The sequence below is a fragment of the Somniosus microcephalus genome, chromosome 3, assembly GCF_052327205.1.
Source record: "Somniosus microcephalus isolate GS21.2 chromosome 3, FLI_Smic_1.0, whole genome shotgun sequence".
NCBI classification, from domain to species: domain Eukaryota; kingdom Metazoa; phylum Chordata; class Chondrichthyes; order Squaliformes; family Somniosidae; genus Somniosus; species Somniosus microcephalus.
The window spans coordinates 29,010,226-29,036,274 of record NC_140989.1 but is presented as its reverse complement, the minus strand read 5'-3'; the positions used below and the strand labels follow the sequence as shown (position 1 = coordinate 29,036,274).

Below are 26,049 nucleotides of genomic sequence, written 5' to 3'. Positions count from 1 at the left end.
ACAGACTCAGACCTGAGAAGGGTGAACCCAGGAGCCGAGGCCCAGGGACCACGGGGTCGGAGAGGGGGACCGGGAAAGTTCGCGAACAGGGAGAGGGTAACAACAAACCCGGGGCCCCAGAAAAGCTTATTCTAAGATCAACAATACTTTACCAAAAATGAGCGAATCAGAAGATCCACAACAGCCCCGCTTCCAGATTCCCCCCAACACCACAAAAAAAGCTATAAAAACGATCAAGCATGCTCAGATGAGAGAAAAACCAGAAACTCTCTTTACTGACTGTTACAACAATGGGACAAAAAGTAACCTCATATTCTACTCAGATCAGCCAGCGGCTTGGATCAGAGCAATAAAATCACACTATACCAGTGTTAAGCTAAAAAATACCGCAAATGGGTCCATAATGAAAATTAACACACCAGGAGACAGTTCAATCACGACTGTCAACGCGTACAATACCGGAACAATATTAGTGCAAGGCAACCTCGACAAATTTGCAACGGCCTTCAGGACACTGAAAAGATCAACTACGAGGGGAATGAACAGCCCCAGAGTGGCCCGCACTCCCCCCAACATTGACAACTTACCAGGAGAAAATCTGCATGGTCAAGGGATGAACGAGCCACACAGTTCAAACCAGACACTAACCCCGGGGAACCACAGCCACACGATACAACTGACAAACCCCAGCATAACTACCACGGAGGAAGCCACACATAGTTCCCCTACCATTCCCAGCCCACCAAGAGAAGAGCAGCATAGCCAGGAAGTGAGTGAGCCTTCCAGGGCCGACCAGCTTAGCCAGGAAGTGAGTGAGCCTTCCAGGGCCGACCAGACACATACCCCGGGATCACACAGCCAGATACAACCAAAAGATAAATTTTATCAATTAGAGATAGAGATGGTTAAACTTAGAGAGGAGGTCCTCAAATTGAATGACAAACAAAAGCAGGAGAGGGAGAGACACAAGAGAGAGCTGAATAGACTTGATAACCAGGTGAATCTACTTAAGAATCAGGTGAAAGAGCTGCAGGAAAAAGAAGAGAGCCATAGAGGAGAGAAAACACCATTAGACCAGCAACCAGAGACTAGAGATAAGACAAGACAGAGCCGGACGGAACGGCTGCACTCCCACACGGAACAAAAGCAACAGACACACAATACAAGGGGTGCCACACAGACCGACCAGCATGCTGACTCGCAATCTTCCCCCACCACCATGGAACCACAAGCGAGCCGCTCACAAGAGGTACGCACACACCAGACACCCCAGCCCAGCACACACACTATGAGTCCAGGCGAAAGCCACCAGACAGTAAACACAAACAAGGCTGACGTCGTAATACTCATAGACTCAAATGGGAAATTTCTATGGGAGAAAAAGCTCTTCCCTCGAAGTAAAGTAGAAAAGATTTGGTGCCCAACAACAGACAGAGCCATGGGATGGCTGACCAAAGCCAGATTAGGCTCCCCCCAACACATAATAATACACACGGGCACAAATGACCTAAAGGCCAAACAGAAAGAGGTAGCAACATCGCTCAGAGCAATGATTAGGAAGGCAAGCAGTACATTTCCAAACACTAGAATCACTGTTTCCACAATATTGCCGAGAACAGACTTCAACAACAACACAATTCATGAGATAAATGCCAGCATAGCAACAGAATGCGAATCAAACCACAACGTACACCTGGCCCAACACCCCACCCTCGATGAAGAATGTCTTTACGACCACGTCCACATCCAAAGGCAAAAAATATCGATCTTTGCTAAAGCCCTGAAGGACGTCGCTTTTAACCGGGTCCATACCCAGACTCCAAGAGGACCCCCCCCCGACCACCAGAGATCAGCGGGGTACATATCAGGAACACTACAAAGACCACCACCACACCAACCGAGACCGGAGAGGATCCCCATGCAAAACAACATTATCAGACCTGCACCACTCCTGTCCCACAGGGGAATAGGACCGCTACCAGCCAGACAGAGGGAGAGATGCACAGGACGTACGCAATACCTCAGACAGAAACAATCCATTAAGAGACAATAAGCAGATGTGCAGCAGCATCTACTTCCGCCTTATGGATCAAGGACTAATTAATAGAAAGAACTGTAACCAAATTGTATTAACTTTTGTAGACAACTGGGGTGATCTTTTTTTTCCCCACACTTAGACACGACAAACACGTACCACTCTTTAACCTATCATAGAAAAAGATAAAACTTAACATGAAATCCTTATATATTTCGACCTGGAATATCCAAGGTCTACGCTCTTCACTGCGAGAAGTGAAGAGTAGGACCCCAGAGTTCATAGAGGAAACTAAAGATCTAGATATTATCATTTTACAGGAAACTTGGTATAAAGGAAAAGGACACACCGGCTGTCCCCAAGGGTACACTGAGCTAGTGGTCCCCTCCAATAAATTACCAAGTGTAACCCAAGGCAGAGACTCCGGAGGCATACTGATCTGGTTTAAAACAGAACTTAAGAATTACATCAAATTTATAAAAAAGGGCGAAAACCATATGTGGCTCAAACTTGAGAGGGAGATTATCTCAAACACCCAAGATGTTTACATTTGCGCACTTTATATCCCTCCAATCGATTCCCCGTACTACAAAGAGGACACCTTCTCCAACATGGAGGGGGAAATTATCCAATACCAGGCCCAGGGGAACGTGTTGATCTGTGGGGACCTCAATTCAAGAACGGGCGAAGAACCAGACTTCACCAATAATCAGGGAAACAATTACGTATTCGGGAATAACCACTTTGACATCCCTTCCCTTCCATACAGGCATAACTGCGACAAGCAGTCAAATACCAACGGTAAACAGCTACTACAGCTCTGTCGAAACCTGGGTCTGTACATTGTCAATGGTAGGTTCATAGGAGACCTCCTAGGAAGATCGACCTACTGCTCACCTCTTGGCTGCAGCACAGTAGACTATATGATTACAGACTTGGACCCATCCTCTTTCAGAGCATTCACAGTCAAACCACAAACAACACTGTCAGATCACAGTCAAATTACTATGTTTCTCAAAAAGACAGAAACAAACAACATAGAAACACAACCCAGTAAACTGTACAACACCAAAAAATCGTACAGATGGGCCAAAAACGACACGGAAAAATACCAGAAAACAATTAGCAATGCATCAACTCAAGCTCTCTTAGACACCTTTCTGGATAACATATACACTCACAATAAAGAAGGCGTAAACCGGGCAGTTAGTAAACTAAACAATATTTTTGATAATTTGGCAACAAATGCAAACTTGAAAGCTCGCAAGAACAAACCCAAAACAAAAAACTATGAAAAATGGTTTGACCATGATTGCCATAACATGAGGAAAAAACTTAGAAAACTATCAAACCAAAAACACAGACATCCAGAAAACGAGGAATTACGCCTTACTTATTGTCAGACGCTAACACAATACAGAAACACACTCAGGACCAAAAAAGAGCAATTTATTAAGAATACACTCAGCTCCATGGAGGAATCCATTGAGTCGAATTGTTTCTGGGACAACTTGAAAACACTACACAAAAAACAACACGACGATTTGTCCATTCAAAATGGGGACACATGGGTAAACCACTTTGAAAAATTATACCAGAAAAACACACTAGGACCAGAGCAACACCAAATACGCAAAAAACTTGAAAAGCTTGAAATGGCCATAAAAGATAACCAAAACCCGCTAGACGCCATAATAACAGAAAAAGAACTTCTTGAAAAACTCAAGGACCTGCGACCAGGAAAAGCTTGCGGGACAGACGGCATACTAAACGAGATGATTAAACACGCAGACGACAAACTGAAACTGGCTATCCTAAAACTCTTCAACTTGGTTCTGAGTGTCGGTTATTTCCCTGACATCTGGAACAAAGGACTCATAACACCCATATACAAAAGTGGGGACAAAATCGACCCAAACAACTATCGAGGCATCTGTGTAAACAGTAACCTGGGGAAGGTATTCTGTAGCATCATAAACAAAAGACTTATAAACTTCCTTGAAGAGCACAATGTCTTGAGTAAAAGCCAAATTGGATTCCTGCCAAACTATAGAACATCCGATCATATCTTCACCCTACAGACCCTAATTGACAAACACGTTCACCATAACAAAAGCAAAATCTACGCATGCTTTGTAGATTTCCAGAAGGCTTTCGACTCCATCTGGCATGACGGTTTATTCCTGAAACTTATCGAAAGCGGGGTAGGAGGGAAAACATATGATGTAATTAAATCAATGTATACAAACAATAAATGTGCAGTTAAAATTGGAGACAAACAAACAAAATACTTCCCACAGGGGCGGGGGGTGACGCAGGGCTCGCCAATCTCACCGACACTCTTTAATATTTACATTAATGGATTGGCAAAACTACTTGAACAATCTACAGCACCCGGCCTCACCCTATATGAATCCAAGGTTAAATTCCTCCTCTATGCCGACGACCTGGTTCTGCTGTCACCAACTAAGGAGGGTCTACAGCAGAACCTGGACCTGCTGGAGTCGTACTGCCAGACTTGGGCCCTGACAATAAATCCCCAAAAAACCAAAGTCCTTGTGTTCCAGCAAAGATCCAAACAACATGGACCCACAATAAATTTCACAGTAGGAACAACCAAAATTGAACAAACCACTCACTACACATACTTGGGCTTAAAAATCAGTTCTACGGGAAACTTCAAACTGGCTGTGAATGAACTGAAAGAGAAAGCAAGAAGGGCTTTCTATGCCATCAAAAAATCAATCCAAATAGAAATCCCAATTAGCATTTGGCTCAAAATTTTCAAATCAGTAATTGAACCAATTGCACTCTATGGCAGTGAGGTCTGGGGACCACTAACACAACAAGATTTTGCAAAATGGGACAAACACCCAATTGAGATCCTACATGCGGAATTCTGTAAAAGTATCCTCCGGACTCAAAGGAAAACAGTAAACAACGCATGCAGGGCGGAACTAGGCCAATACCCATTAATAATCACTATCCAAAAAAGAGCCACCAAATTTTGGAATCACCTACAAATGAGCAACCCCCAATGCTATCACTACGACGCCCTGAAATGCCAAGAGCTGACCATAAAGAAGAATACCCTCAGTCAACTAGTCCTGGGACTCAATAAAGTAACTAATAACAATACTAACAATAACCAGCCCCAGGACAGTGACAGGGTAACACAAAGAATTCGACCCAACACAATCGTCGCTAAGCAAAAGGAAAAATATCTGTCATATTGGGCAGAAACAACAAAAACCCAAAGCAAACTCAATTGCTACTTGGCCCTAAACAGACAATACAACATAGCTGATTACCTGACCATGGTAAAGGATAACAAACTGAGAAGAACCTTGACAAGGTACAGACTTAGCGAACATAGCCTAGCGATCGAAAAAGGCAGACACAGGCAGACCAGGCTGCCAAGAGAAGACAGGATATGCTCTCACTGCAGTCAGGGAGTAGTTGAGACAGAGATGCACTCCTCACAGCCTGTGGAAAATATCAGGGCATCAGAGAGAATTTCTATCAAAAATTCTCACAAATATGCCCTGAATTCAGAAATCTGACTGACAACCAAAAACTCCCATTCCTACTGGGGGAGGAGAGAAGCTGTGTAACACTGGCGGCACACTATGTTACAGCTTGCCATGAACAGAGGGACAACCAGTAAACTAAGACAAGAGTATATATAAACAAGGCGAAAATATATTTATAAACTCAGGGATATACCTGTTTATACACTGTATGAATGGAACCGCGTTTATGTGTTCAACCATAAATGTATTTTGATGCTTTGGCAACATAAGATGTACCTTATCATGCCAATAAAGCGATTTGTATTGTATTGTATTGTATTGTATGGGTTGGTTCATTCAGGATGCTATTGGGGAAATTCTTTAGGTTTCCTGTAGATGTCTCCCTTCTTCTGCGAGAGTTACATAGGGCAGCAGCAATCATGGCTGATCATCCAAACTCAGTACCCTGTCCCTGCTTTCTCCCCATACCCCTTGATCCCTTTAGCCTTAAGACATATATCCAACTCCTTCTTGAATATATTTAATGAATTGGCCTCAACTGCCTTCTGTGGTAGAGAATTCCACAGGTTCACCACTCTCTGGGTGAAGAAATTCCTCCTCATTTCTGCCTTAAAAGGCCTACTCCTTATCCTTAGACTGTGACCCCTGGTTCTGGATTCCCCGACCATCGGGAACATCCTCCGTGCATCTAGTCTGTCCAGTCCTGCCAGAATTTTATAAGTTTCAATGAGATCCCCTCTCATTCTTCTAAACTCCAGCGACTACAAGCCCAATCGACCCAATCTCTCCTCATACGTCATTCCTGCCATCCAGTCACCTGAGAACTCATTTTTAGTGTGGAAGCAAGTCATCCTCGGTTCCGAGGGACTGCTTAAGAAGAGAAGCAATAATTAAGTATCTGTACTTTAAAGCACTTGGTGCAATGCAACTATCTCCTGTCATGCGTTTTGCTAAGAACATAAGAAATAGGAGCAGGAGTAGGCCATTCAGCCCCTCGAGCCTGCTCTGCCATTCAATAAGATCATGGCTGATCTGATCTTGACCTCAACTCCACTTTCCTGCCTGTTCCCCATAACCCTTGACTCCCCTATAGCTCAAATATTTGTCCATCTCCACCTTGAATATATTCAATGACCCAGCCTCCACAGCTCTCTGGGGTAGAGAATGCCAAAGATTCACGACCCTCTGAGAGAAGAAATTCCTCCTCATTTCAGTCTTAAATGGGTGACCTTCTTATCCTGAAACTATGACCCCTAGTTCTAGATTCCCCCACGAGGGAAACATCCTCTCAGCATCTACCCTGTCAAGCCCCCTCAGAATCTTATCTGTTTCAATAACATCACCTCTCATTCTTCTAAACTACAATGAGTATAGGCCCAACCTGCTCAACCTTTCGTCATAAGACAAACCTTTCATCTCAGGAATCAACCTCGTGAACCTTCTCTGAACTGCCTCCAATGCAAGTATATCCCTCCTTAAATAAGGAGACCAAAACTGCACGCAGTTGGTCTTACCAACGCCCTGTACAGTTGTAGCAAGACTTCCCTGCTTTTATACTCCATCCCCCTTGCAATAAAGGTCAACATTCCATTTGTCTTCCTAATTACTTGCTGTACCTACATGCTAATTTTTTGTGTTTCATGTACGAGGACACCCAGATCCTTCTGTACTGCAGCATTCTGCAGTCTCTTTCCATTTAAATGATATATTACTTTTCTATTCTTCCTACCAAAGTGGATAACCTCACATTTTCCCACATTATACACCATCTGCCAAATGTTTGCCCACTCACTTAACCTATCTATATCCCTTTGCAGACTCTTTGTGTTCTCCTCACAACTTGCTTTTCTACCTATCTTTGCATCGTCAGCAAATTTGGCTACAGTACACTTCTTCCAAGTCATTAATATAGATTGTAAATAGTTGAGGCCCCAGCACTGATCCCTGTAGCACCCCACTAGTTACAGTTTGCCAACCTGAAAATGACCCATTTATCCTGACTCTCTGTTTTCTGTTAGTTAGCCAATCCTCTATCCATGCTAATATATTACCCCCAACACCATGAGCTCTTATCTTGTGCAGTAACATCATTTGAATGCTGCAATAAAAATCCTACTGTTTTAATAAGTGTTTGCAGTGCTTCTGGTTAAGTGAGCAGAGGTCACTGATATGTTAACCTTTGATATTCAGACAGTTCTCTATTAATTTTCTTTCCTTGCAGATCATCTCACTGGTGATTGTTGCCATAGGAGTATACGCCAAGGTTCAGAAAGCCACAGGTAGGTGAGAAGCTTTCCCTTCACTCTGTTATATGGTCAATCGGTTCAGAGAATCTTCAAAGCCCTGCATTGGGCAACTTGGGATTTCCTAGTAGCTATAACTCCTAAACTTTGTAGGAATTCTTAAGATTCTACACGCAGAATCATCAACAGCTGCCATCCAAAAAAATGGGGGCCATGGTTATAGAAAGAAGGGATTTCAGTAAGGTTGATCAGGCAGGAGTTCTGGTGGGAGTTATCTTCTTCTTCTTCTACTTCTTAGGCAGTCTCTTGGAACTGAGGATGACTTGCTTCCACACTAAAAATGAGTTCTCAGGTGACTGATGAGTCCAATGCGGGACCTACAGTCTCTGTCACAGGTGGGGCAGAGCAGTACGGCGTTCCGGTCTGTCGCTGTTGGGGTTGTCCATGAGGGTCCTGACGTTCCAGGTCCCGAACTTCATTTTAAAGGGTGGAAGATGCCTGTGCGTGAATTATTTTAATGTGGGGTGGCCGTCGCACACCAGCTACCACACGGGCTTGACAGAGCAAGGTCTTGGTCCAGTGGCAAGGGGATCCAAGACGATTGGAGACCAGGTTCTGCTACATCAGCCTAGCACACACAGTTGTCTACAGACATACTGGGGTTTGTATAAATACAGAGTCAGGGAAGTATAGAGCAAAAAAAACAGTGGTTATAATGGGAGATGTTCATATTTTTAAAAATTTAATTCTCGACATGTGGGCATCGATAGCTAGGCCGGCATTTATTGCCCATCCCAATGTGGTTTGATACAACTGAGTGGCTTGCTAGGCCACTTTAGAGGACAGTAAAAAGCCATTGAGAGTCACATATCGGCCAGATGGAGTAATGAGGTCAGGTTTCCTTCCTATCTCTCCCGATCTTTATTGAAGCCAATGGAAAATAAAACTGGGGAGAGATGTAAAACGGGCTGTCGACTTGTCACCACTTGCTTTACACCAAAGTCAAGATCTACTCCATTGAGTCCACTGAATGATTGCCCCTCTGGTTTTCTTTCAGACGCTGTGCGGGATACCTTTGTCGTTGACCCTGCGATAATTATGATTGTGGTTGGAGCCATTATGTTTTTAATCACCTTCTGCGGCTGCATTGGGGCCCTGCGAGAAAACATCGTGCTACTGCAAGTGGTGAGTTTAGTGCAGCACAGCCGTGTTTGAAATGTGTATATCAATAAAAGATCAATGCATAACTGCAGACATTTCAAAAGGAGCAGCGTGGCTTTTTCATTGAAAGTACATTGTCCTCTCATCCTTCCTGCGTTATGGTTAATCACATTTATTTATGTAATTTGTACAGTTTGCACCATTTTAGACTTTCTCACTGGCAAGCCACTGTGCGACATCAGTGGTAGACATGCTGGAGAGGCTCCATTGAAAACCTAGGATTACAGACTGGCCTAATCTGCTAAGTCTTCCTTCTCTTTTTCGTACTTACTGCTTTTGTTTCGATACTATTTGACGTAAGAAAACTACTAGGCACTTGGTCTAAGCATTAAACAAAGCTTTAATCAACTGTTTTACAACATGGAGGTCTAGTTGTGTCCTTCACTAGTTCCTGTAAAGAATGTCCTGCACAAGCTGGGCCCATGCCCGAGTATTTATACTCTCCCTGGACAGCGCCACCCGTAGGCCGCTCAGTATTATTTCATAAGTCTTTCTTTCATGAATGACTGATTCATGTCACCATTCACTATATTTTCCCCCTGAAGGAGTTGATTCAGGCTGAGGCATGATTTGACAGGTTCCAGACACTGCAGAACTTCATCGTGCTCTTTTCTGATGCGAGATTCTAGACAGTGAGTACTGACAAAGTATTTGCATGTGGGGGTGGCATAGCAGAGCCCAATCCTGCCCACACAAATGCACTTTCCAGCAGGGATTACTGGATAGCAATCAGGAGCAGGAACCCGTGCTGACAAGAACAGGAATAGACCATTCAGCTCCTCGAGCCTGTTCCGCCATTCAGTTAGATCATGGCTGATCTGTATCTCAACTCCATTTACCTGCCTTGGTTCCACATCTCTTAATACCTTTACTTAACAAAAATCTATCAATCTCAGTTTTGAAATTTTCAATTTCTCAACAGCTTTTTGAGGGAAAGAGAGTTCCAGATTTCCACTATCCAAATTCTTCCCCCTCCCTAGCCCAAGGTGTTGAGGATAGTTGCAGCACATTAACCTGGGTAAGATCAGGTAACTCAGCATAGACTGGAGATTGATCCTGGGATCTTCCTGGTCCAGTGCCTAGTCCTTTGGGAGAGCTGCTATGTTGTTTCTTATGAAGCTTAGCAAACGTGAGTCGAGAACATCTGCATTCTAATTCCGTAACAAATATAATAGCAATTAATCTTTGTGCTTTATAGAGTGCAAAGTTGTCAGCTTGTAGCAGTTCACTGCACTCTCAACTGCATGTCTGCAGGTTGTGGGTTTCAAGCCCATTCTGGGCTTTAAGTGCACAATCTAGCCTGACACTTTAGTGCAGTACAGAGGCAGTGCTGCCTTGTCAGAGGTATCCTCCTTTGGAGTTCTGTTCTGATGGTTTATGTGGTGAATGTTGAAGATCACATGGCACTGCTCAAGAACAGGGAGTTTTCCCGATATCATACCCATCATTTCTCCCTCAAGCAACACCACTAAAAATGTGGTTAGTAATTCATCTTGTTGCTGTTGGATCTTGCTGTGTGCAAATGGCTGCTGAGTTTTCCCACACAACAACAGTCACTACATTTTGAAGTAATATGTGAAGCGAGAGGCATGATAAATGCAATTTTTTTTCTATCCACTTTACATACTACAGTATTATAAATTGTCAAGTATAATGTGTTTGTGTGGGGGGAGGTGGTGGTGGGGGTCCCTGGATGTTCATAACCCCATAAAGAGCAAACTGATTGGAATAGGACAGTTACTTGACTGTTTTTATGACATGTCTGAAAATGGCAACAAGTAGGAAAAGAGAGAAGCACATTCTTTCTAGCTGTATTATGATGTGTTCAAATTGGTATTAAGTCCCTCCCCCAAGGGGTGTCAAACTCATCTTCTATGTTGGGCCTGATCCGATATCCTGGCACTTGGCCACATTCAGCAGAAGTTACTATATTGAAATAAAGATAAACAATATTGGTACTTACTTACATTGTACTTACTGCTACCGCTGCTCCACAATACCTGGCACCTCTTAGCTTGAACCTTTGCAACAACGTTTGGAACTGAGGCCTGTTTTGGATAAAGACATGAAACCTAGAAACATAGAAAAATAGGAGCAGGAGTAGGCCATTCGGCCCTTTGAGCCTTCTCCGCCAGTCAATATGATCATGGCTGATCCTCCATCTCAATACCATGTTCCCGCTCTCTCCCCATACCCCTTGATGCCTTTTGTGTCTAGAAATCTATCTATCTCTTTCTTAAATATATTCAGTGACTTGGCCTCCACAGCCTTCTGTGCTAGAGAATTCCATAGGTTCACCACCCTCTGAGTGAAGAAATTTCTCCTCATCTCAGTCCTAAATGTCCTACCCCGTATCCCGAGACTGTGACCCCTCGTTCTAGACCCCCCAGCCAGGGGAAACATCCTCCCTGCATCCTGTCTGTCTAGCCCGGTCAGAATTTTATACGTTTCAATGAGATCCCCTCTCATTCTTCTAAACTCTAGTGAATACAGGCCTAGTCGACCCAATCACTCCTCATACGACAGTCCTGCCATCCCAGGAATCAGTCTGGTGAACCTTCGCTGCACTCCCTCAATGGCAAGTATATCCTCTCTTAGGTAAAGGAGACCAAAACGGCACACAGTACTCCAGGTGTGGTCTCATCAAGGCCCTGTACAACTGTAGTAAGACATCCTTGCTCCTGTACTCAAATCCTCTTGCAATGAAGGCCAACATACCATTTGCCTTCCTAACTGCTTGCTGCACCTGCATGTTTGCTTTCAGTGACTGGTGTACAAGGACACCCTTTGTACATCAACATTTCCCAATCTATCACCATTTAAATAATATCCTACCTTTCTGTTTCTCCTACCGAAGTGGATAACTTCACATTTATCCACATTATACTGCATCTGCCATGCATTTGCCCCCTCACTCAACTTGTCTAAATCGCCTTGAAGCCTCTTTGCATCCTCCTCACAACTCACAATCCCACCTAGTTTTGTGTCGTCAGCAAACTTGGAAATATTACATTTGGTTCCCTCATCCAAATCATTGATATATATTGTGAATAGCTGGGGCCCAAGCACTGATCCCATTTATTCCTACTCTCTGTTAACCAATTTTCAATCCATGCCAGTATATCACCTCCAATACCATGGCCTAGAAATTCAGTTGCGTTCGCCAGCCGTTGGCGCCATAAGAGGGGTAGATTTCGAGCGCTAGGCACTTAGCGCCCGGGCGCAGGCCGATCTGCGCCTACGCCCAACTTCAGTTGACATTTAGCGCCGGCGCAAAGTGTTTGCGCCCGCTCAGCTGCGCGCGCAGCTTGTGACGTCATTTCGTCGTGCAACGCTGTTTGTGCGCCCCAAACCGGAAATTCAGTGGCGCCCGCCCAATGTGGGCGTGGCGCTGTTAAGAACTGTGAAGTGGAACGCAGCAGAGGCCCTGCGGGCCTCGGGGAGCGCTAATTAAAGGGCACTTAGACTGAACTATAAAGGCCAGCCATTTTGCTGCAATGACTTTAGTGCTTTGGATTTCTGGACAGAGACCAAGGAACAGACCTTACTGATTTGGGACAACATAGGAGAGGTATTTTTGGCTTCTGGCCAGAGCTTGGAAATTTGACTCATTGTGATTTCACTGTTTGCAAGTTTATTATGGGGGCTGCATGGGGTTCCAACCCTCAGTTCCAGCATTATGTGCGAAGGGCTCGCAGACGCCGTGTGAGAGGGCCAGCCATGCCTAGACGCAGAGGGGCCATCAGGCGTCGGCAACGTAGGCCTTACCCACTCAGGGAATACCGGCAGCAGGTGTCCTATCTCACCATGACTGCCGCGCATTGTGTTAAGAGGCTGCGCTTCAGAAGGGAGGTGGTTGCAGAGATCTGCCAGCTGCTTCACAGAGATCTGCGTCCACAGCTGATGTGCAGGACGTCTCTGTCGGTGGAAGTGAAGGTCACGGTGGCTCTGAACTTTTATGCAAGCGGATCCTTCCAAGCTGCTGCTGGGGACATAGCGAACATCTCCCAGTTCGCCGTGCATCGCTGCATCCGGCAAGTCACCGATGCCCTTTTCGCAAGGAGACACCAATTCATCTCCTTCCCCATGACCCTAGAGAGGCAGGAGCAGCGTGCAGTCGGATTTTCCAGGATCGCCGACTTCCCCATGGTGCAGGGCGCCATTGACTGCACGCATGTGGCTATGCGGGCACCTATCGACAATGCCGAGGATTACCGCAACCGGAAGGGCTACCATTCCCTCAATGTACAGCTGGTGTGTGACCACAGGCAGCGCATCCTAGCTGTCAATGCCCGCTTTCCAGGAAGCAGCCACGATGCATTTATCCTGTGCCAGACTACTGTGGCTGACATGTTCGAGGCACAGCCTCCACCAAGGGGATGGCTTATTGGGGACAAGGGCTACCCTTTGTGTACATGGCTCATGACCCCGCTCCGCGCGCCCAGGACCCCTGCTGAGGAGGCATACAATGAAAGCCATCAAGCCACAAGGAACATCATAGGGCAAACGACTGGCGTCCTCAAGCAACGGTTCCGCTGCCTGGATCGTTCCGGTGGATCTCTACAGTATTCGCCGGATAGAGTCTCCCAGTTCGTCGTCGTTTGCTGCATGCTGCACAACCTGGCTATCCGCAGGACTCAGGCACTGCCACCTCACGTTGGACCACCACCTCAGGAGGACGAGCAGGAGGACCATGAGGAGGAGGAGGAGGAGGAGGAGTACCAGCCCAGGAGGGAGCCACAAGGTCCAAGGGCCGTCCGCCGGCGGCTTATTGAACGACACTTCTAGGTTCCCTGTCAGGGAATGGCTTGTGGCAATGAACGCACCTGAATGCAGCCGCTCCGCAAGCCCTCAGCCGGTTAACGCAACAACCACTTGAAACATGACACCTGGACAAGCTGAATAAATAAAAAGCTTTATTTAACAAACTCAGGGCCCTTCCCACATGAAACAGAAAAACAGACAAGACCCCCAAAAAACAGTCAAAACCATATCTCACTCCCACAACCTGGGGAGGAATAACAAAACTTGTCCATCCAATTGGCCTTCATCCTTGGCCTAACCAAGACAAACCCCCCCATACAGAACACAAACACCCCCATATAAAAAAACAGTTGGCAACACACTCTACTTGGTGTGCCGAGAGGGCGAGTCCTTGTGCAGGCTTCTCCGGCCCCTGCCCGACCTGTTGCTCCGCCTCAACCTGGGCCCTGTGGGTGTTGCAAGGCTGGGGGAAGGCTCCTGAGGGGCACAATGCGTGACGGCAGATGCCCTTGGGGGTCGGCCTAGACGAGGTCCGGCCCTGGAGGGGCCGGCTGCTGACTGCTGCAGCTGTGGCTGGGCAGCATCAGTCTCACCAGCAGCTCGTCGCAGCTTGGCTGGGGGAGTGGCAGTGGCGGCTGCAGCAATGGGGGCAAGCTGGCTGATGCCAGGCGCTCGCTGGTCGCCAGAGACACTGGCACTCGGCCGGGCTGGCACTGCAGCAATCTGGTGAAGGCCAGACCGCTGTGCTGCAGCAGGGCGGCGGGTGCCCTGGCGATGCGTCCGTGACACAGCGAGTGTGGCAGAAGTGAGTGCCCGAACTGCCCTGGTCTGTGCCCGCATCAGACCAGCCAGTGTCTGCACGGCACCACTCAGGAACTCTCGACTCGCGTCCTGTGCTGCCGCGAGTTGGTCGACACCCCTGGCCTGTGAGTCCCCGAAATCGGCCACACTATGAGCCAGGGACTCAATGGCCTGAGGCAACTGTCCCACAACCCCCATGAACTCGGTGTGGCGCCGCTCCGAGTCCGCGGACATTTCATCAAGGAGGCGCGCCTCCTGGGCGAGGACCGTCTCCGGACTGGAGGCCGGACTCTCCCTCTGGGGAGAAGGCCGCCGAGCTGCCCGACCCTTCCCGCGTGCCTGGACGCCACTGGGCCCAGCAACTGCCCTCCCCTGCAACACTTCCCCCCTCTGGGGAGAAGGCAGCCGTGCTGCCCGACCCTTCCCGCGTGCCTGGACGCCACTGGGCCCAGGAGCTACACCCCCCTGCAACACTTCCCCCTGGCTCTCCTCCAGGCAAGACGTGTCCCCTCCATTGCCATCCCCTGGCGCGGATGAGGGTTCCCCCGATGTGCCGCCTTCCTCTTGGTCCTCGTCGTCCTCCTCTTCCGAGGGACTGGCACTCTCAGCTTCAGGGACCTCCTCCTCACCAGCTGAAAGCAGGAAGGCACAAGAGTAGCTTTAGAGTGAGGACAGGGCGTCAGCGAGGGAGGCATGAGTGTTGGCATTATGCGCATTGGTGGGACAGTGGCAAAGGATGTAGATCTGAAGCGCAAGGGGAACGAGAGAGGTCCAAACGGTCATGTCCTTACCATTGGGGCCCAGCACAGGGTCGGCATCTCCAATAGCTACGGGGCCAACCACCCGGGCATGCATGAGTCGAGCCACGCGCTCCTCCAGGTCACTGAGCTCCTGGAACTGGACACGGCCTCCCCCGGTGACAGTCCGGCTCTTCAGATTCTGCGCCAGCTTGGCCTGCAAGAGAAAGGACGGCCTCTAAGTACAGTGTGGTGCCCTGTTGTTGTGTGCACTGCCTCCCATGGTCGAATAGCTTGGCCAGTGTGGTGCCCTGTTGTTGTGTGCACTGCCTCCCATGGTCGAATAGCTTGGCCAGTGTGGTGCCCTGTTGTTGTGTGCATTGCCTCCCATGGTCGAATAGCTTGGCCAGTGTGTAAAGTGCAGAAAGTGCTATTGATGATCATGCCAGTGCCATAGCTGCGGGAGGAGGGCTGGCCATTAGGCCTTTGAGGTCCCTTTGCCCATAATGTGAGGTGCACATGCAAGGATGAGGAGGACACTGGAAAGGGTACTCACCCTGACCAACCGAGTGAGGTCGTTGTACTTCTTGTGGCATTGGTCACCAGTCCTGGGGACATCGCTGTTGGCTGAGACCCTCTGGGCGATTTCCCTCCAGGCTCTCCTGTACTGCCTCTTGGGAGCCTTCTTGCCACTGTCCGGGCACAAGATCTCTCTTTTCTTTTCCAAACCCCTAAGCAGCACCCTCAAAGCATGCTCTGAGAAGCGCTGCGCTCGTTCACGGGCCTTCTGCATGGCTTCAGGCGCTATTTGGGTCCACCAGCAGTGTTCAGGCCTAGCTGCAGGGCTCCACTATCCAGGGCGTGGCAGCAGACAAAGTCGACCCTTCCCCCTTTAAGAGCTGGCCGGCGTCAGGGTGTCTGCTGTCAATCAAAACATGACCGCACCTGCGCTGCGCCCGGTCTCGGCGTTATCAGTTTGCACCGCCGGCTTAGCGCCTAAAGATAGGAGTGCAACGCCAGTTTCAGCGCTCGCCCAAACTCCTTGGCCAAAGCTACTTAATATCGGCGAAGTGGCCTCCACTTTCCGGCGGGCGCTAACTTTAGCGCCCGCCCGACTTTACCGCCCCAAAAGTGGCTACACTGAATTTCTAGGCCCATATGCTTTAATTTTGCATACTAACCTCTTATGTGGGACTTTATCAAAGGCCTTCTGAAAATCCAAATACACCACATCCACTGGTTCTCCCTTATCTATTCTACCAATTACATCCTCAAAAAACTCCAGTAGGTTTGTCAAACATGATTTCCCTTTCATAAATCCATGTTGACTTTGTCTAATCCCGCTGATATTTTCTAAGTGTCCTGTTATCACATCCTTTATAATAGACTCTAGCATTTTCCCTACTACTGATGTTAGGCTAACCGGTCTGTAGTTCCCCGTTTTCTCTCCCTCCTTTTTTAAATAGTGGGGTTACATTTGCCACCCTCCAATCTGCCGAAACTGTTCCATAATCTAGAATTTTGGAAGATGACAACCAATGCATCCATTATTTCCATGGCTACCTCTTTTAGCACTCTGGGATGCAGATTATCAGGCCCTGGGGATTTATCAGCTTTCAGTCCCATTAATTTCTCCGGCACTATTTTTTTACTAATACTAATTTCCTTTAATTCCTCCTTCTCACTAGACCCTTGGTTCCTTAGCATTTTTGGGAAGTTATTTGTGTCCCCTTCCGTGAAGACAGAACCAAAGTATTTGTTTAATTGCTCTGCCATTTCCTTGTTCCCCATTATAATTTCTCCCATTTCTGACTGTAAGGGACCTACATTTGTCTTTCCAATCTTTTTCTTTTTACATACTTGTAGAAGCTTTTACAGTCCACTTTTATGTTCCTTGCAAGTTTATTCTCATACTCTATTTTTCCCCTCTTGATCAATCTCTTGGTCCTTTTTTGCTGAACTCTAAACTGCTCCCAGTCCTCAGGCTTGCTACTTTTTCTGGCAACTTTATATGACTCCTCTTTGGATCTAATACTATCCTTAATTTATTTTGTTAGCCATGGTTGGGCCGCTTTTCCTTTTGTGTTTTTGCGCCAGAAAGGAATGTATAACTGTTGCAGTTCCTTAAATGTTAGCCATTGCCTATCCACCATCGTGCCTTTTAATGAAGCTCCCCAATCTATCATAGCCAACTCACTCCTCATACCATCATAGTTTCCTTTGTTTAGATTTAGGACCCTAGTTTCAGATTGGACTTCTTCACTTTCCATCTTAATGAAGAATTCTATCATGTTATGGTCACTCTTCCCTAAAGGACCCCGCACAACAAGATTATTAATTAACCCCTTCTCATTGCACAATACCCAATCTAAGATAACCTGTTCCCTAGTTGGCTCCTCAACGTACTGGTCTAAAAAAATCTCGTACACACTCCAGGAATTCATCCTCCACAGTATTATTGCTAATTTGGTTTGGCCAGTCTATATGTAGATTAAAGTCTCCCATGATTACTGTAGTACTCTTGTTACATGCATCTCTAATTTCCTGTTTGATGCCATCCCCTACATTACCACTACTGTTTGGAGGCCTACAGACAACTCCCACCAATGTTTTCTGCCCCTTGGTGCTTCTTAGCTCCACCCAGACTGATTCTACATCTTGATTTTCTGAGCCAATATCCTTTCTCATTATTGCTCTGATTTCATCTTTTACTAACAACGCCACTCCACCTCCTTTTCCTTTTTGCCTGTCCTTCCTAAATATCGAATATCCTTAGATATTCAGCTCCCAGCCTTGGTCACCCTGCAGCCATGTCTCTGTAATTGCAATTATATCGTATCCGTTTACATCTATTTGCGCTGTTAATTTGTCTACCTTATTAGGAATGCTTTGTGCATTCAGATACAGTGCTTTTACATTTGTCTTTTTAACATTTTTAGACATCTTAACATTTTTTTGTACAATGGCCCTATTTATCTTATTACCATTTTTTCTTACCTGGACCCTATTTGTTAGTGCACTCTTGGCTTTTGGAGTCAAGGGACCCTAGGGGACAGGGAGCATGATGGAGGTACGGCAGGGTGCGGGGCTTGACCTGCGATGGGGCAGATCTTCCCCCCACCTTTCGTGCCCCTCATATTAACTGCGAGGCTGGGCTGCAGGGTGTGATAATGGCCGGGCAGGAGGAAAATCTCCGGTCAGGCAGCAAGGAACGGGCGCGAGCCGAGCGCTCAAACCCAACCGAAAAAGCGCGAGCGGCTGGGCAGAGCGGGAAAAAGTGAAAAGCTGTGTTTGGAGGATCAGAGAGCACGGTTTGGAGGATCAGAGAGCACGGGGGGGGGGGGGGGGGGGTTTACGGAGTACAACAATGCTCAACAAGACGTGCGGGCGAGAGGCAAGGAGCCGGGGAAAAGGTCTCCGGGTCGCAGGAAAGACCGTCTTTTAGAAAGTTAAATTCAGCTGTCAAGGTTTCCGGGCACTAGGAACATTTCCCAAGAGCCAGTCCCGTCTGAGGGAAAGGTGGATGAAGGTTCTTAACCTACGACCTGGGCACCCACCTGAACTCTCCTCCCTTCAGTCTTATGGAAATCTCGATCAACGAGGCGTGGGCCCATTAGATGTATTTATATATTTTTATTTATTGTTTAACGGGCCGAATCTGGCCCACCTGTTTGGCACCCCTGCCCTACCCGGCTCTTTATAATTAGGGCAAATGTTTTATTGCAATCCAACTTCCAGTCCCAGATCCCACTTTTTTTTTGGGGGGGGGAGGGGACACTAATTTTAAAAAATATAATGTATATACAATGCTCCATCTCACCCTCAGTAAGCTCCCCACTGGAGTGGAGCTAATTTACAGAATAAACGGGAAACTTCAACCTCCATTGCCTCCAGTTCAGATCCAAGGTCGTCCCATCCTCTGTCATCGAATTACAGTATGCAGACGACGCTTGCGTCTGCACTCACTCGGAGGTCGAACTCCAAACCATCGTCAACACCTTCACCAAAGCGTACGAGAGCATAGGCCTTACACTAAACATCTGTAAGACAAAGGTCCCCTACCAACCTGCCCCCGCCACACAGTGCTGCCCCCTGATTATCAAAATCCACAAGGCCTTGGACAACGTGGACCACTTTCCATACCTCGGGAGCCTACTGTCAACAAGGGCAGATGTCAACGACGAAGTCCAACACCGCCTTCAGTGTGCCAGTGCAGCCTTCGATTGCCTGAGGAAGAGAGTGTTTGAAGACTAGGACCTCAAACCCGGCACTAAGCTCATGGTCTACAGAGCAGCAGTGATACCCGCCCTGCTGTATGCCTCAGAGACATGGACCATGTACAGCAGGCAACTCAAAGCACTGGAGAGGCACCACCAACGCTGCCTCCGCAAGATCCTGCAAATCCATTGGCAGGATAGGCGCACCAACGTCAGTGTTCTTGCTCAGGCCAACATCCCCAACATCGAAGCTCTGACCACGCTCAATCAGCTCCGATGGACGGGTCACATTGTCTGCATGCCCGATACGAGACTCCCAAAACAAGCGCTTTACTCGGAGCTCCGGCACGGCAAGAGAGCCCCAGGTGGGCAGAGGAAACGCTTCAAGGACACCCTGAAAGCCTCCTTGAAAAAGTGTAACATCCCCACCGACACCTAGGGATCCCTGGCCCAAGACCGCACAAAGTGGAGGAGAAGCATCCGGGAAGGCGCGAACGCCTCGAGTCTCTTCGCCGGGAGCATGCGGAAGCCAAGCGCAAGGAGCGCACGTCAACCCAAGCACCCCACCCACCCGCCCCTTCAACCACCGTCTGCCCCACCTGTGACAGAGACTGTAGGTCCCACATTGGACTAATCAGTCACCTGCGAACTCATTTTTAATGTGGAAGCAATTCATCCTCGGTTCCGAGGGACTGCCTAAGAAGAATATATTGCAAAATGAAACAATTCAACAATAAGAACATAGACCAGCATGTAAACATCAACATTTCAAGATGTGGTACAAATATTCCAATGAACCCCTATTATTCCCCTACATCCTCCTGCCATGAAAGGCGGGGGGGGCGGTGGGGTGGGGGAAGAAGATCTGCCCCATCGCAGGGGAAGCCTGGCACCCTGCCTCACCTCCGTCATGCTCCCTGTCCCCAGGGTGCCTTGACCTTGTATTCCAAAAGCCCTCCTCATCCCTTCCTAAATGCGGTAGAACATTTCTATCATTCCTGCTTTGTAACGTGCCAGTCGCTCCAGTCAGGTATCTTCACAAACTGCAGTGGGAGTGCGTAGATTGAGCATTATGCCGCTATAACGTACCTCTTCACCGCCAACAACGCTGATAGAATTATTGTGCATAAACGTGGTGAAGCTTTGATTTTGACATTAATCCCAACCGGCATATTTTAGGGATCAATAGCTATAGTCTCTTCCCTGCCTACGGAGCCCACCACACTCCGCCAAGCAGAAAGGCAAGATTTTAGTTCAGTGTTACAATACGTGACGAAGGTACCCTCTTCTGAGCCACAACACTAATACCTACCCTATAATGAGTGTCCATTTAAAATCCTACAATTGTCTAATTCATTGCACATGGCATGATTTGCTGACCCAGTCCTACAATTCTGCACAAGAACTCTCAGAAGCTGTGAAAGTGCTGGTGTACGAAGACAGCTGAGTGGTCAGAAATCACAACAGTCAGCACTGCTCTGTTACAAACATGTTACGAGGTGGCTTTGTGAATTTTTTTTTCTTCACAGTTTTCGATGAGCCTGACGGTCCTCTTCTTGGTACAGTTGGCGGTTGGAGTCCTGGGATTCGTCTATTCTGATAAGGTAATCCTAGGGTGGACACACAGCGCTGGGTTGAAAGATCCCTCCTGGAACATGAAAGCGGTGCACCCCGCCCGCTATATGGGAAGTCAAGCGATTCCCTGAGTGCCCCGTGAATGGTTCCGTTGCGCTGGATTATATAGCCTCCCTTTTTCCAATCACTGGAGCCATTCCGCCCCTGCCCACATCTGATAAAGAGGTCTCGTAGCCTTGTTTTAACGAAAATTGTGTGCCCTTCCTCATTGGTTTGTCTTCTATAAACTGATGAAAGACCGAACAGGCTGGGGCTCTTTTTTCTAGAATAGAGAAGGCTGAGGGGTGACCTAATAGAGGTCTTTAAAATTATGAAGGGGTTTGATGGGGTAGACATAGAGAAGATGTTTCAACTTGTGGGTGTGTCGAAAACTAGGGGTCATAAATGTAAGATAGTCGCTAATAAATCCAATAGGGAATTCAGGAGAAACTTCTTTAAGAAAGAAAGAAAGACTTACATTTATATAGCACCTTTCATGACCACCAGATGTCCCAAAGCGCTTCACAGCCAATGAAGTACTTTTTTGAAATACTGAGCCCTGCGGAACCCCACTAGAAACAGCCTTCCAGTCACAAAAACACCCATCAACCATTACCCTCTGCTTCCTGTCTCCAAGCCAGTTTTGAACCCAACTTGACACTTTGCCCTGGATCCCATGGGCTTTTAACTTCGTGACCAGTCTGCCATGTGGAACCTTATCAAAAGCCTTGCTAAAGTCCATATACACTACATCAAACGCACTACCCTCATCTACCCTTGTTACCTCCTCAAAAAATTCAATCAAGTTTGTCAGACACGACCATCCCTTAACAAATCCGTGCTGACTATCCTTAATTAATCCGTGTCTTTCTAAATGAAGATTTATCTTGTCCTTCAGAATTCTTTCCAATAATTTTCCCACCACCGAGATTAGGCTGATTGGCCTGTAATTACTCGGTCTATCCTTTTCTCCCTTTTTAAACAAGGGTACCACATTAGCAGTCCTCCAGTCCTCCAGCACCACACCTGAATAAACTTAAAAAACTTTAAGAAAGCCACTTACCAGATACTCACCAATCAGCTCCCTCTTTTTGAACGTTTAGTTTTTAATCCCGGCTCTTAATTTAAACCAATGCCCAAGATAAAGAGAGAAATACTGACCTGCTTTCCTGTGACGTCACTCCTGGATTTTTTTCCTCTCTGCTCCGGTTCCCGGCTAGGTCCGCTCCTCCACAGCTGCTCGCAGTGAGTTCAGGCCCCTCTCCGACCCCGCTCTTTATTTACTGGCCTCTGCTCCGGTTCCCGGCTAGGTCCGCTCCTCCTCAGCTGCTCGCAGTGAGTTCAGGCCCCTCTCCGACCCCGCTCTTTATTTACTGGCCTCTGCTCCGGTTCCCGGCTAGGTCCGCTCCTCCTCAGCTGTTCGCAGTGAGTTCAGGCCCCTCTCCGACCCGCTCTTTATTTACTGGCCTCTGCTCCGGTTCCCGGCTAGGTCCGCTCCTCCTCAGCTGCTCGCAGTGAGTTCAGGCCCCTCTCTGACCCCGCTCTTTATTTACTGGCCTCTGCTCCGGTTCCCGGCTAGGTCTGCTCCTCCTCAACTGCTCGCAGTGAGTTCAGGCCCCTCTCCAACCCCGTTCTTAATTTACTGGCCTCTGCTCCGGTTCCCGGCTAGGTCCGCTCCTCCTCAGCTGCTCGCAGTGAGTTCAGGCCCCTCTCCGACCCCGCTATTTATTTACTGGCCTCTGCTCCGGTTCCCGACTAGGTCCGCTCCTCCTCAGCTGCTCACAGTGAGTTCAGGCCCCCCTCCGACCCCGCTCTTTATTTACTGGCCTCTGCTCCGGTTCCCGGCTAGGTCCGCTCATCCTCAGCTGCTCGCAGTGAGTTCAGGCCCCTCTCCGACCCCGCTCTTTATTTACTGACCTCTGCTCCGGTTCCCGGCTAGGTCCGCTCCTCCTCAGCTGCTCGCAGTGAGTTCAGGTCCCTCTCCGACCCCCTCTTTATTTACTGGCCTCTGCTCCGGTTCCCGACTAGGTCCGCTCCTCCTCGGCTGCTCGCTTTTCTATGCAGGGTGCCAGCCGCCATCAGTCAGCCCGGGCTGTTTTTCCAGCACCCCGCTCCCTGGTGGTCCAGCAGAGCTCCGGTGCGTGCTGCGCGAGGCCCCTCCTCTTTAATCAGGGGAGGGAGGGGTGGGAGTCTTTCAGAAAGGAAATAGAGAGAGTACAACGCCAACATGTTCCCGTAAAGGTCAAGGGTGGGACCAACAAGCCCAGGAAACCCTGGATGTCAAGGGATATACAAGAATGGATTAGGAAAAAAAGGGTTTTGGCAGATACAAAGGACTAAAAACAGTGGAAGCCCTGGAGGAGTATAGAAAGTGCAGGGGGGTACTTAAAAAAGAAATCAGGAGAGCGAAGAGGGGGCATGAAAAAACACTGGCGGGCAAAAGAAAGGAAAATCCCAAGGTGTTTTATAAGTATATTAAGGACAAGAGGATAACCAGGGAAAGAGTAGGGCCCATTAGGGACCAAAGTGGCAATCTGTGTGTAGAGCCAGAAGACGTGGGTGAGCTTTTAAATGAATATTTTGCATCTGTGTTCACTATGAAGGACGATGTAGGCATAGAAATCAGGCAGGGGTATTGTGATATACTTGAACAAATTAGTATTGAGAGGGAGGAGGTACTAGTGGTTTTAGCGGGCTTAAAAGTGGATAAATCCCCAGGCCCAGGCGAGATGTATCCCAGGCTGCTGTGTGAAGCAAGGGAGGAGATTGCAGGGGCTCTGACACAAATTTTCAGATCCTCTCTGGCCACAGGGGAGGTGCCAGAGGACTGGAGGACAGCTAACGTAGTACCATTATTCAATAAGGGTAATCGGGATAAACCAGGGAATTACAGGCCAGTGAGCCTAACATCAGTGGTAGGGAAATTATTGGAAAAAATTCTGAGGGTCAGAATTAGTCTCCACTTGGTGAGGCAAGGACTAATCAAGGATAGTCAGGGGGAGATCATGTCTTTTCGACGGGGTGACTAGGTGCGTGGATGAGGGTAGTGCAGTTGATGAGGGTAGTGCAGTTGATGTAGTCTACATGGACTTCACTAAGGCTTTTGACAAAGTCCCGCATGGGAGACTGGTCAAGAAGGTAAGAGCCCATGGGATCCAGGGCAATTTGGCACATTGGATCCAAAATTGGCTTAGTGGCAGGAGGCAGAGGGTGATGGTCGAAGGTTGTTTTTGTGACTGGAAGCCTGTGTCCAGTGGTGTACTGCAGGGATCGGTGCTGGGTCCTTTGCTGTTTGTAGTGTACATTATGATTTAGATATGAATGTAGGAGGTATGATCAGTGATGCGCTATCAATTACTCATAAAAGACTGAGAGTTAGAAGAGTAACCAAAGGCTTTTATTAACAACAGAATGGAGGTCTGCCTCGAGTGGTCGACCGGTCCAGGATACAAGGGCTGGGGAGCAGTCACCTTTATACTAGGACCTGTGGGAGGAGTCAGCCGAGGCATGTCCAGGCATGTACACAGTGGAATACAAACAGGACAAACAGGAATACAAACAGTGGTTTACCACATTCACCCCTTGTTTAAAATTGAGTCCGGCGGGGTGAAGTGTATTAAAAGTTAGTGTATTGGAGTCTCTCCGGAGGTCTTGTCTGCCGCTGTGATCTGCGTGGCGACGGCAGGGGTAGTGAAGTTTCCGGCGTCGAGTCCAGCGTAGGCTGTGGCACAGGCGTGTCGTCCTCGTAGATGTCGAGCGGGTCGCGGGGCCCAGGCCTGCCGTCTGCTGGGGCTGGATATCGGATCGTGGGGGGGGGGTGGTAGTGGGTAGTGGGTTACTGCGGCCCCCGAGGGTGCAAGGTCTCTTATGGAGACTGTGTCCTCCCGCCCGTCCGGGTATGCGATGTAAGCATACTGGGGGTTGGCGTGGAGGAGGTCGACCCTCTCGACCAGGGGGTCCGTTTTATGGGTCCTCACGTGTCTTCTCAGTAGGACCGGCCCTGGGGACGTCAGCCATGGCGGTAGCGATGTCCCCGATGTGGACTTCCTTGGGAAGACAAACATTTTCTCATGAGGGGTGGCGTTAGTGGCAGTGCAGAGCAGTGACCGAATAGAGTGGAGCGCATCGGGGAGCACATCCTGCCAGCGGGAGGTTGGAAGGCCCCTAGACTTTAAGGCTAGCAGGACGGCCTTCCAAACTGTCGCATTTTCTCTTTCCACCTGTCCGTTCCCCCGGGGGTTGTAACTGGTGGTCCTGCTTGTGGCAATACCCCTAGTTAGCAGGTACTGACGGAGTTCGTCGCTCATAAACGATGAGCCCCGGTCGCTATGGATATAGCTGGGGAAGCCGAACAGGGTGAAGAGGTTGTTCAGACATTTAATGACCGTGGCACTGGTCATGTCCGGGCAGGGGAAGGCGAACGGGAAACGGGAGTACTCATCAATAATATTGAGGAAGTACACATTGCGGTCGGAGGAGGGGAGAGGCCCTTTAAAATCAACGCTCAGGCGCTCGAAGGGGCGAGTGGCTTTTATCAGGTGGGCCCTGTCTGGTCTATAAAAGTGCGGTTTGCACTCAGCGCAGACTTGGCAGTTCCTGGTCATGGTCCTGACCTCCTCAATAGAGTAAGGCAGGTTGCGGGCCTTGATGAAGTGGAAGAACCTGGTGACCCCCGGGTGGCAGAGGTCATTGTGGAGGGCCCGCAGTCTATCGATCTGCGCGCTGGCGCAGGTGCCACGCGATAGCGCATCCGGGGGTTCATTTAGCTTCCCGGGCCGGTACAAGATCTCGTAGTTGTAGGTGGAAAGTTCGATTCTCCACCTCAAGATCTTGTCATTTTTGATTTTGCCCCTCTGCTTGTTGTTAAACATAAAAGCAACTGAA

The 26,049-nt window shown here is 48.2% G+C and overlaps 1 protein-coding gene across 3 annotated transcripts in view; it reads left to right on the top strand.

Moving 5' to 3' along the window:
* The window catches only part of tspan33b (tetraspanin 33b), a 93,707-nt gene that overhangs the window by 27,029 nt on the left and 40,629 nt on the right, over positions 1–26,049 (top strand). For all 3 annotated transcript variants that reach the window (XM_085979781.1, XM_085979782.1, XM_085979780.1), the window contains exons 2-4: positions 7,790–7,847; positions 8,869–8,996; positions 21,081–21,155. In XM_085979781.1, the coding sequence (XP_085835907.1) occupies positions 7,790–7,847; positions 8,869–8,996; positions 21,081–21,155 (261 nt within the window). The remainder of the gene's footprint in view (positions 1–7,789; positions 7,848–8,868; positions 8,997–21,080; positions 21,156–26,049) is intronic.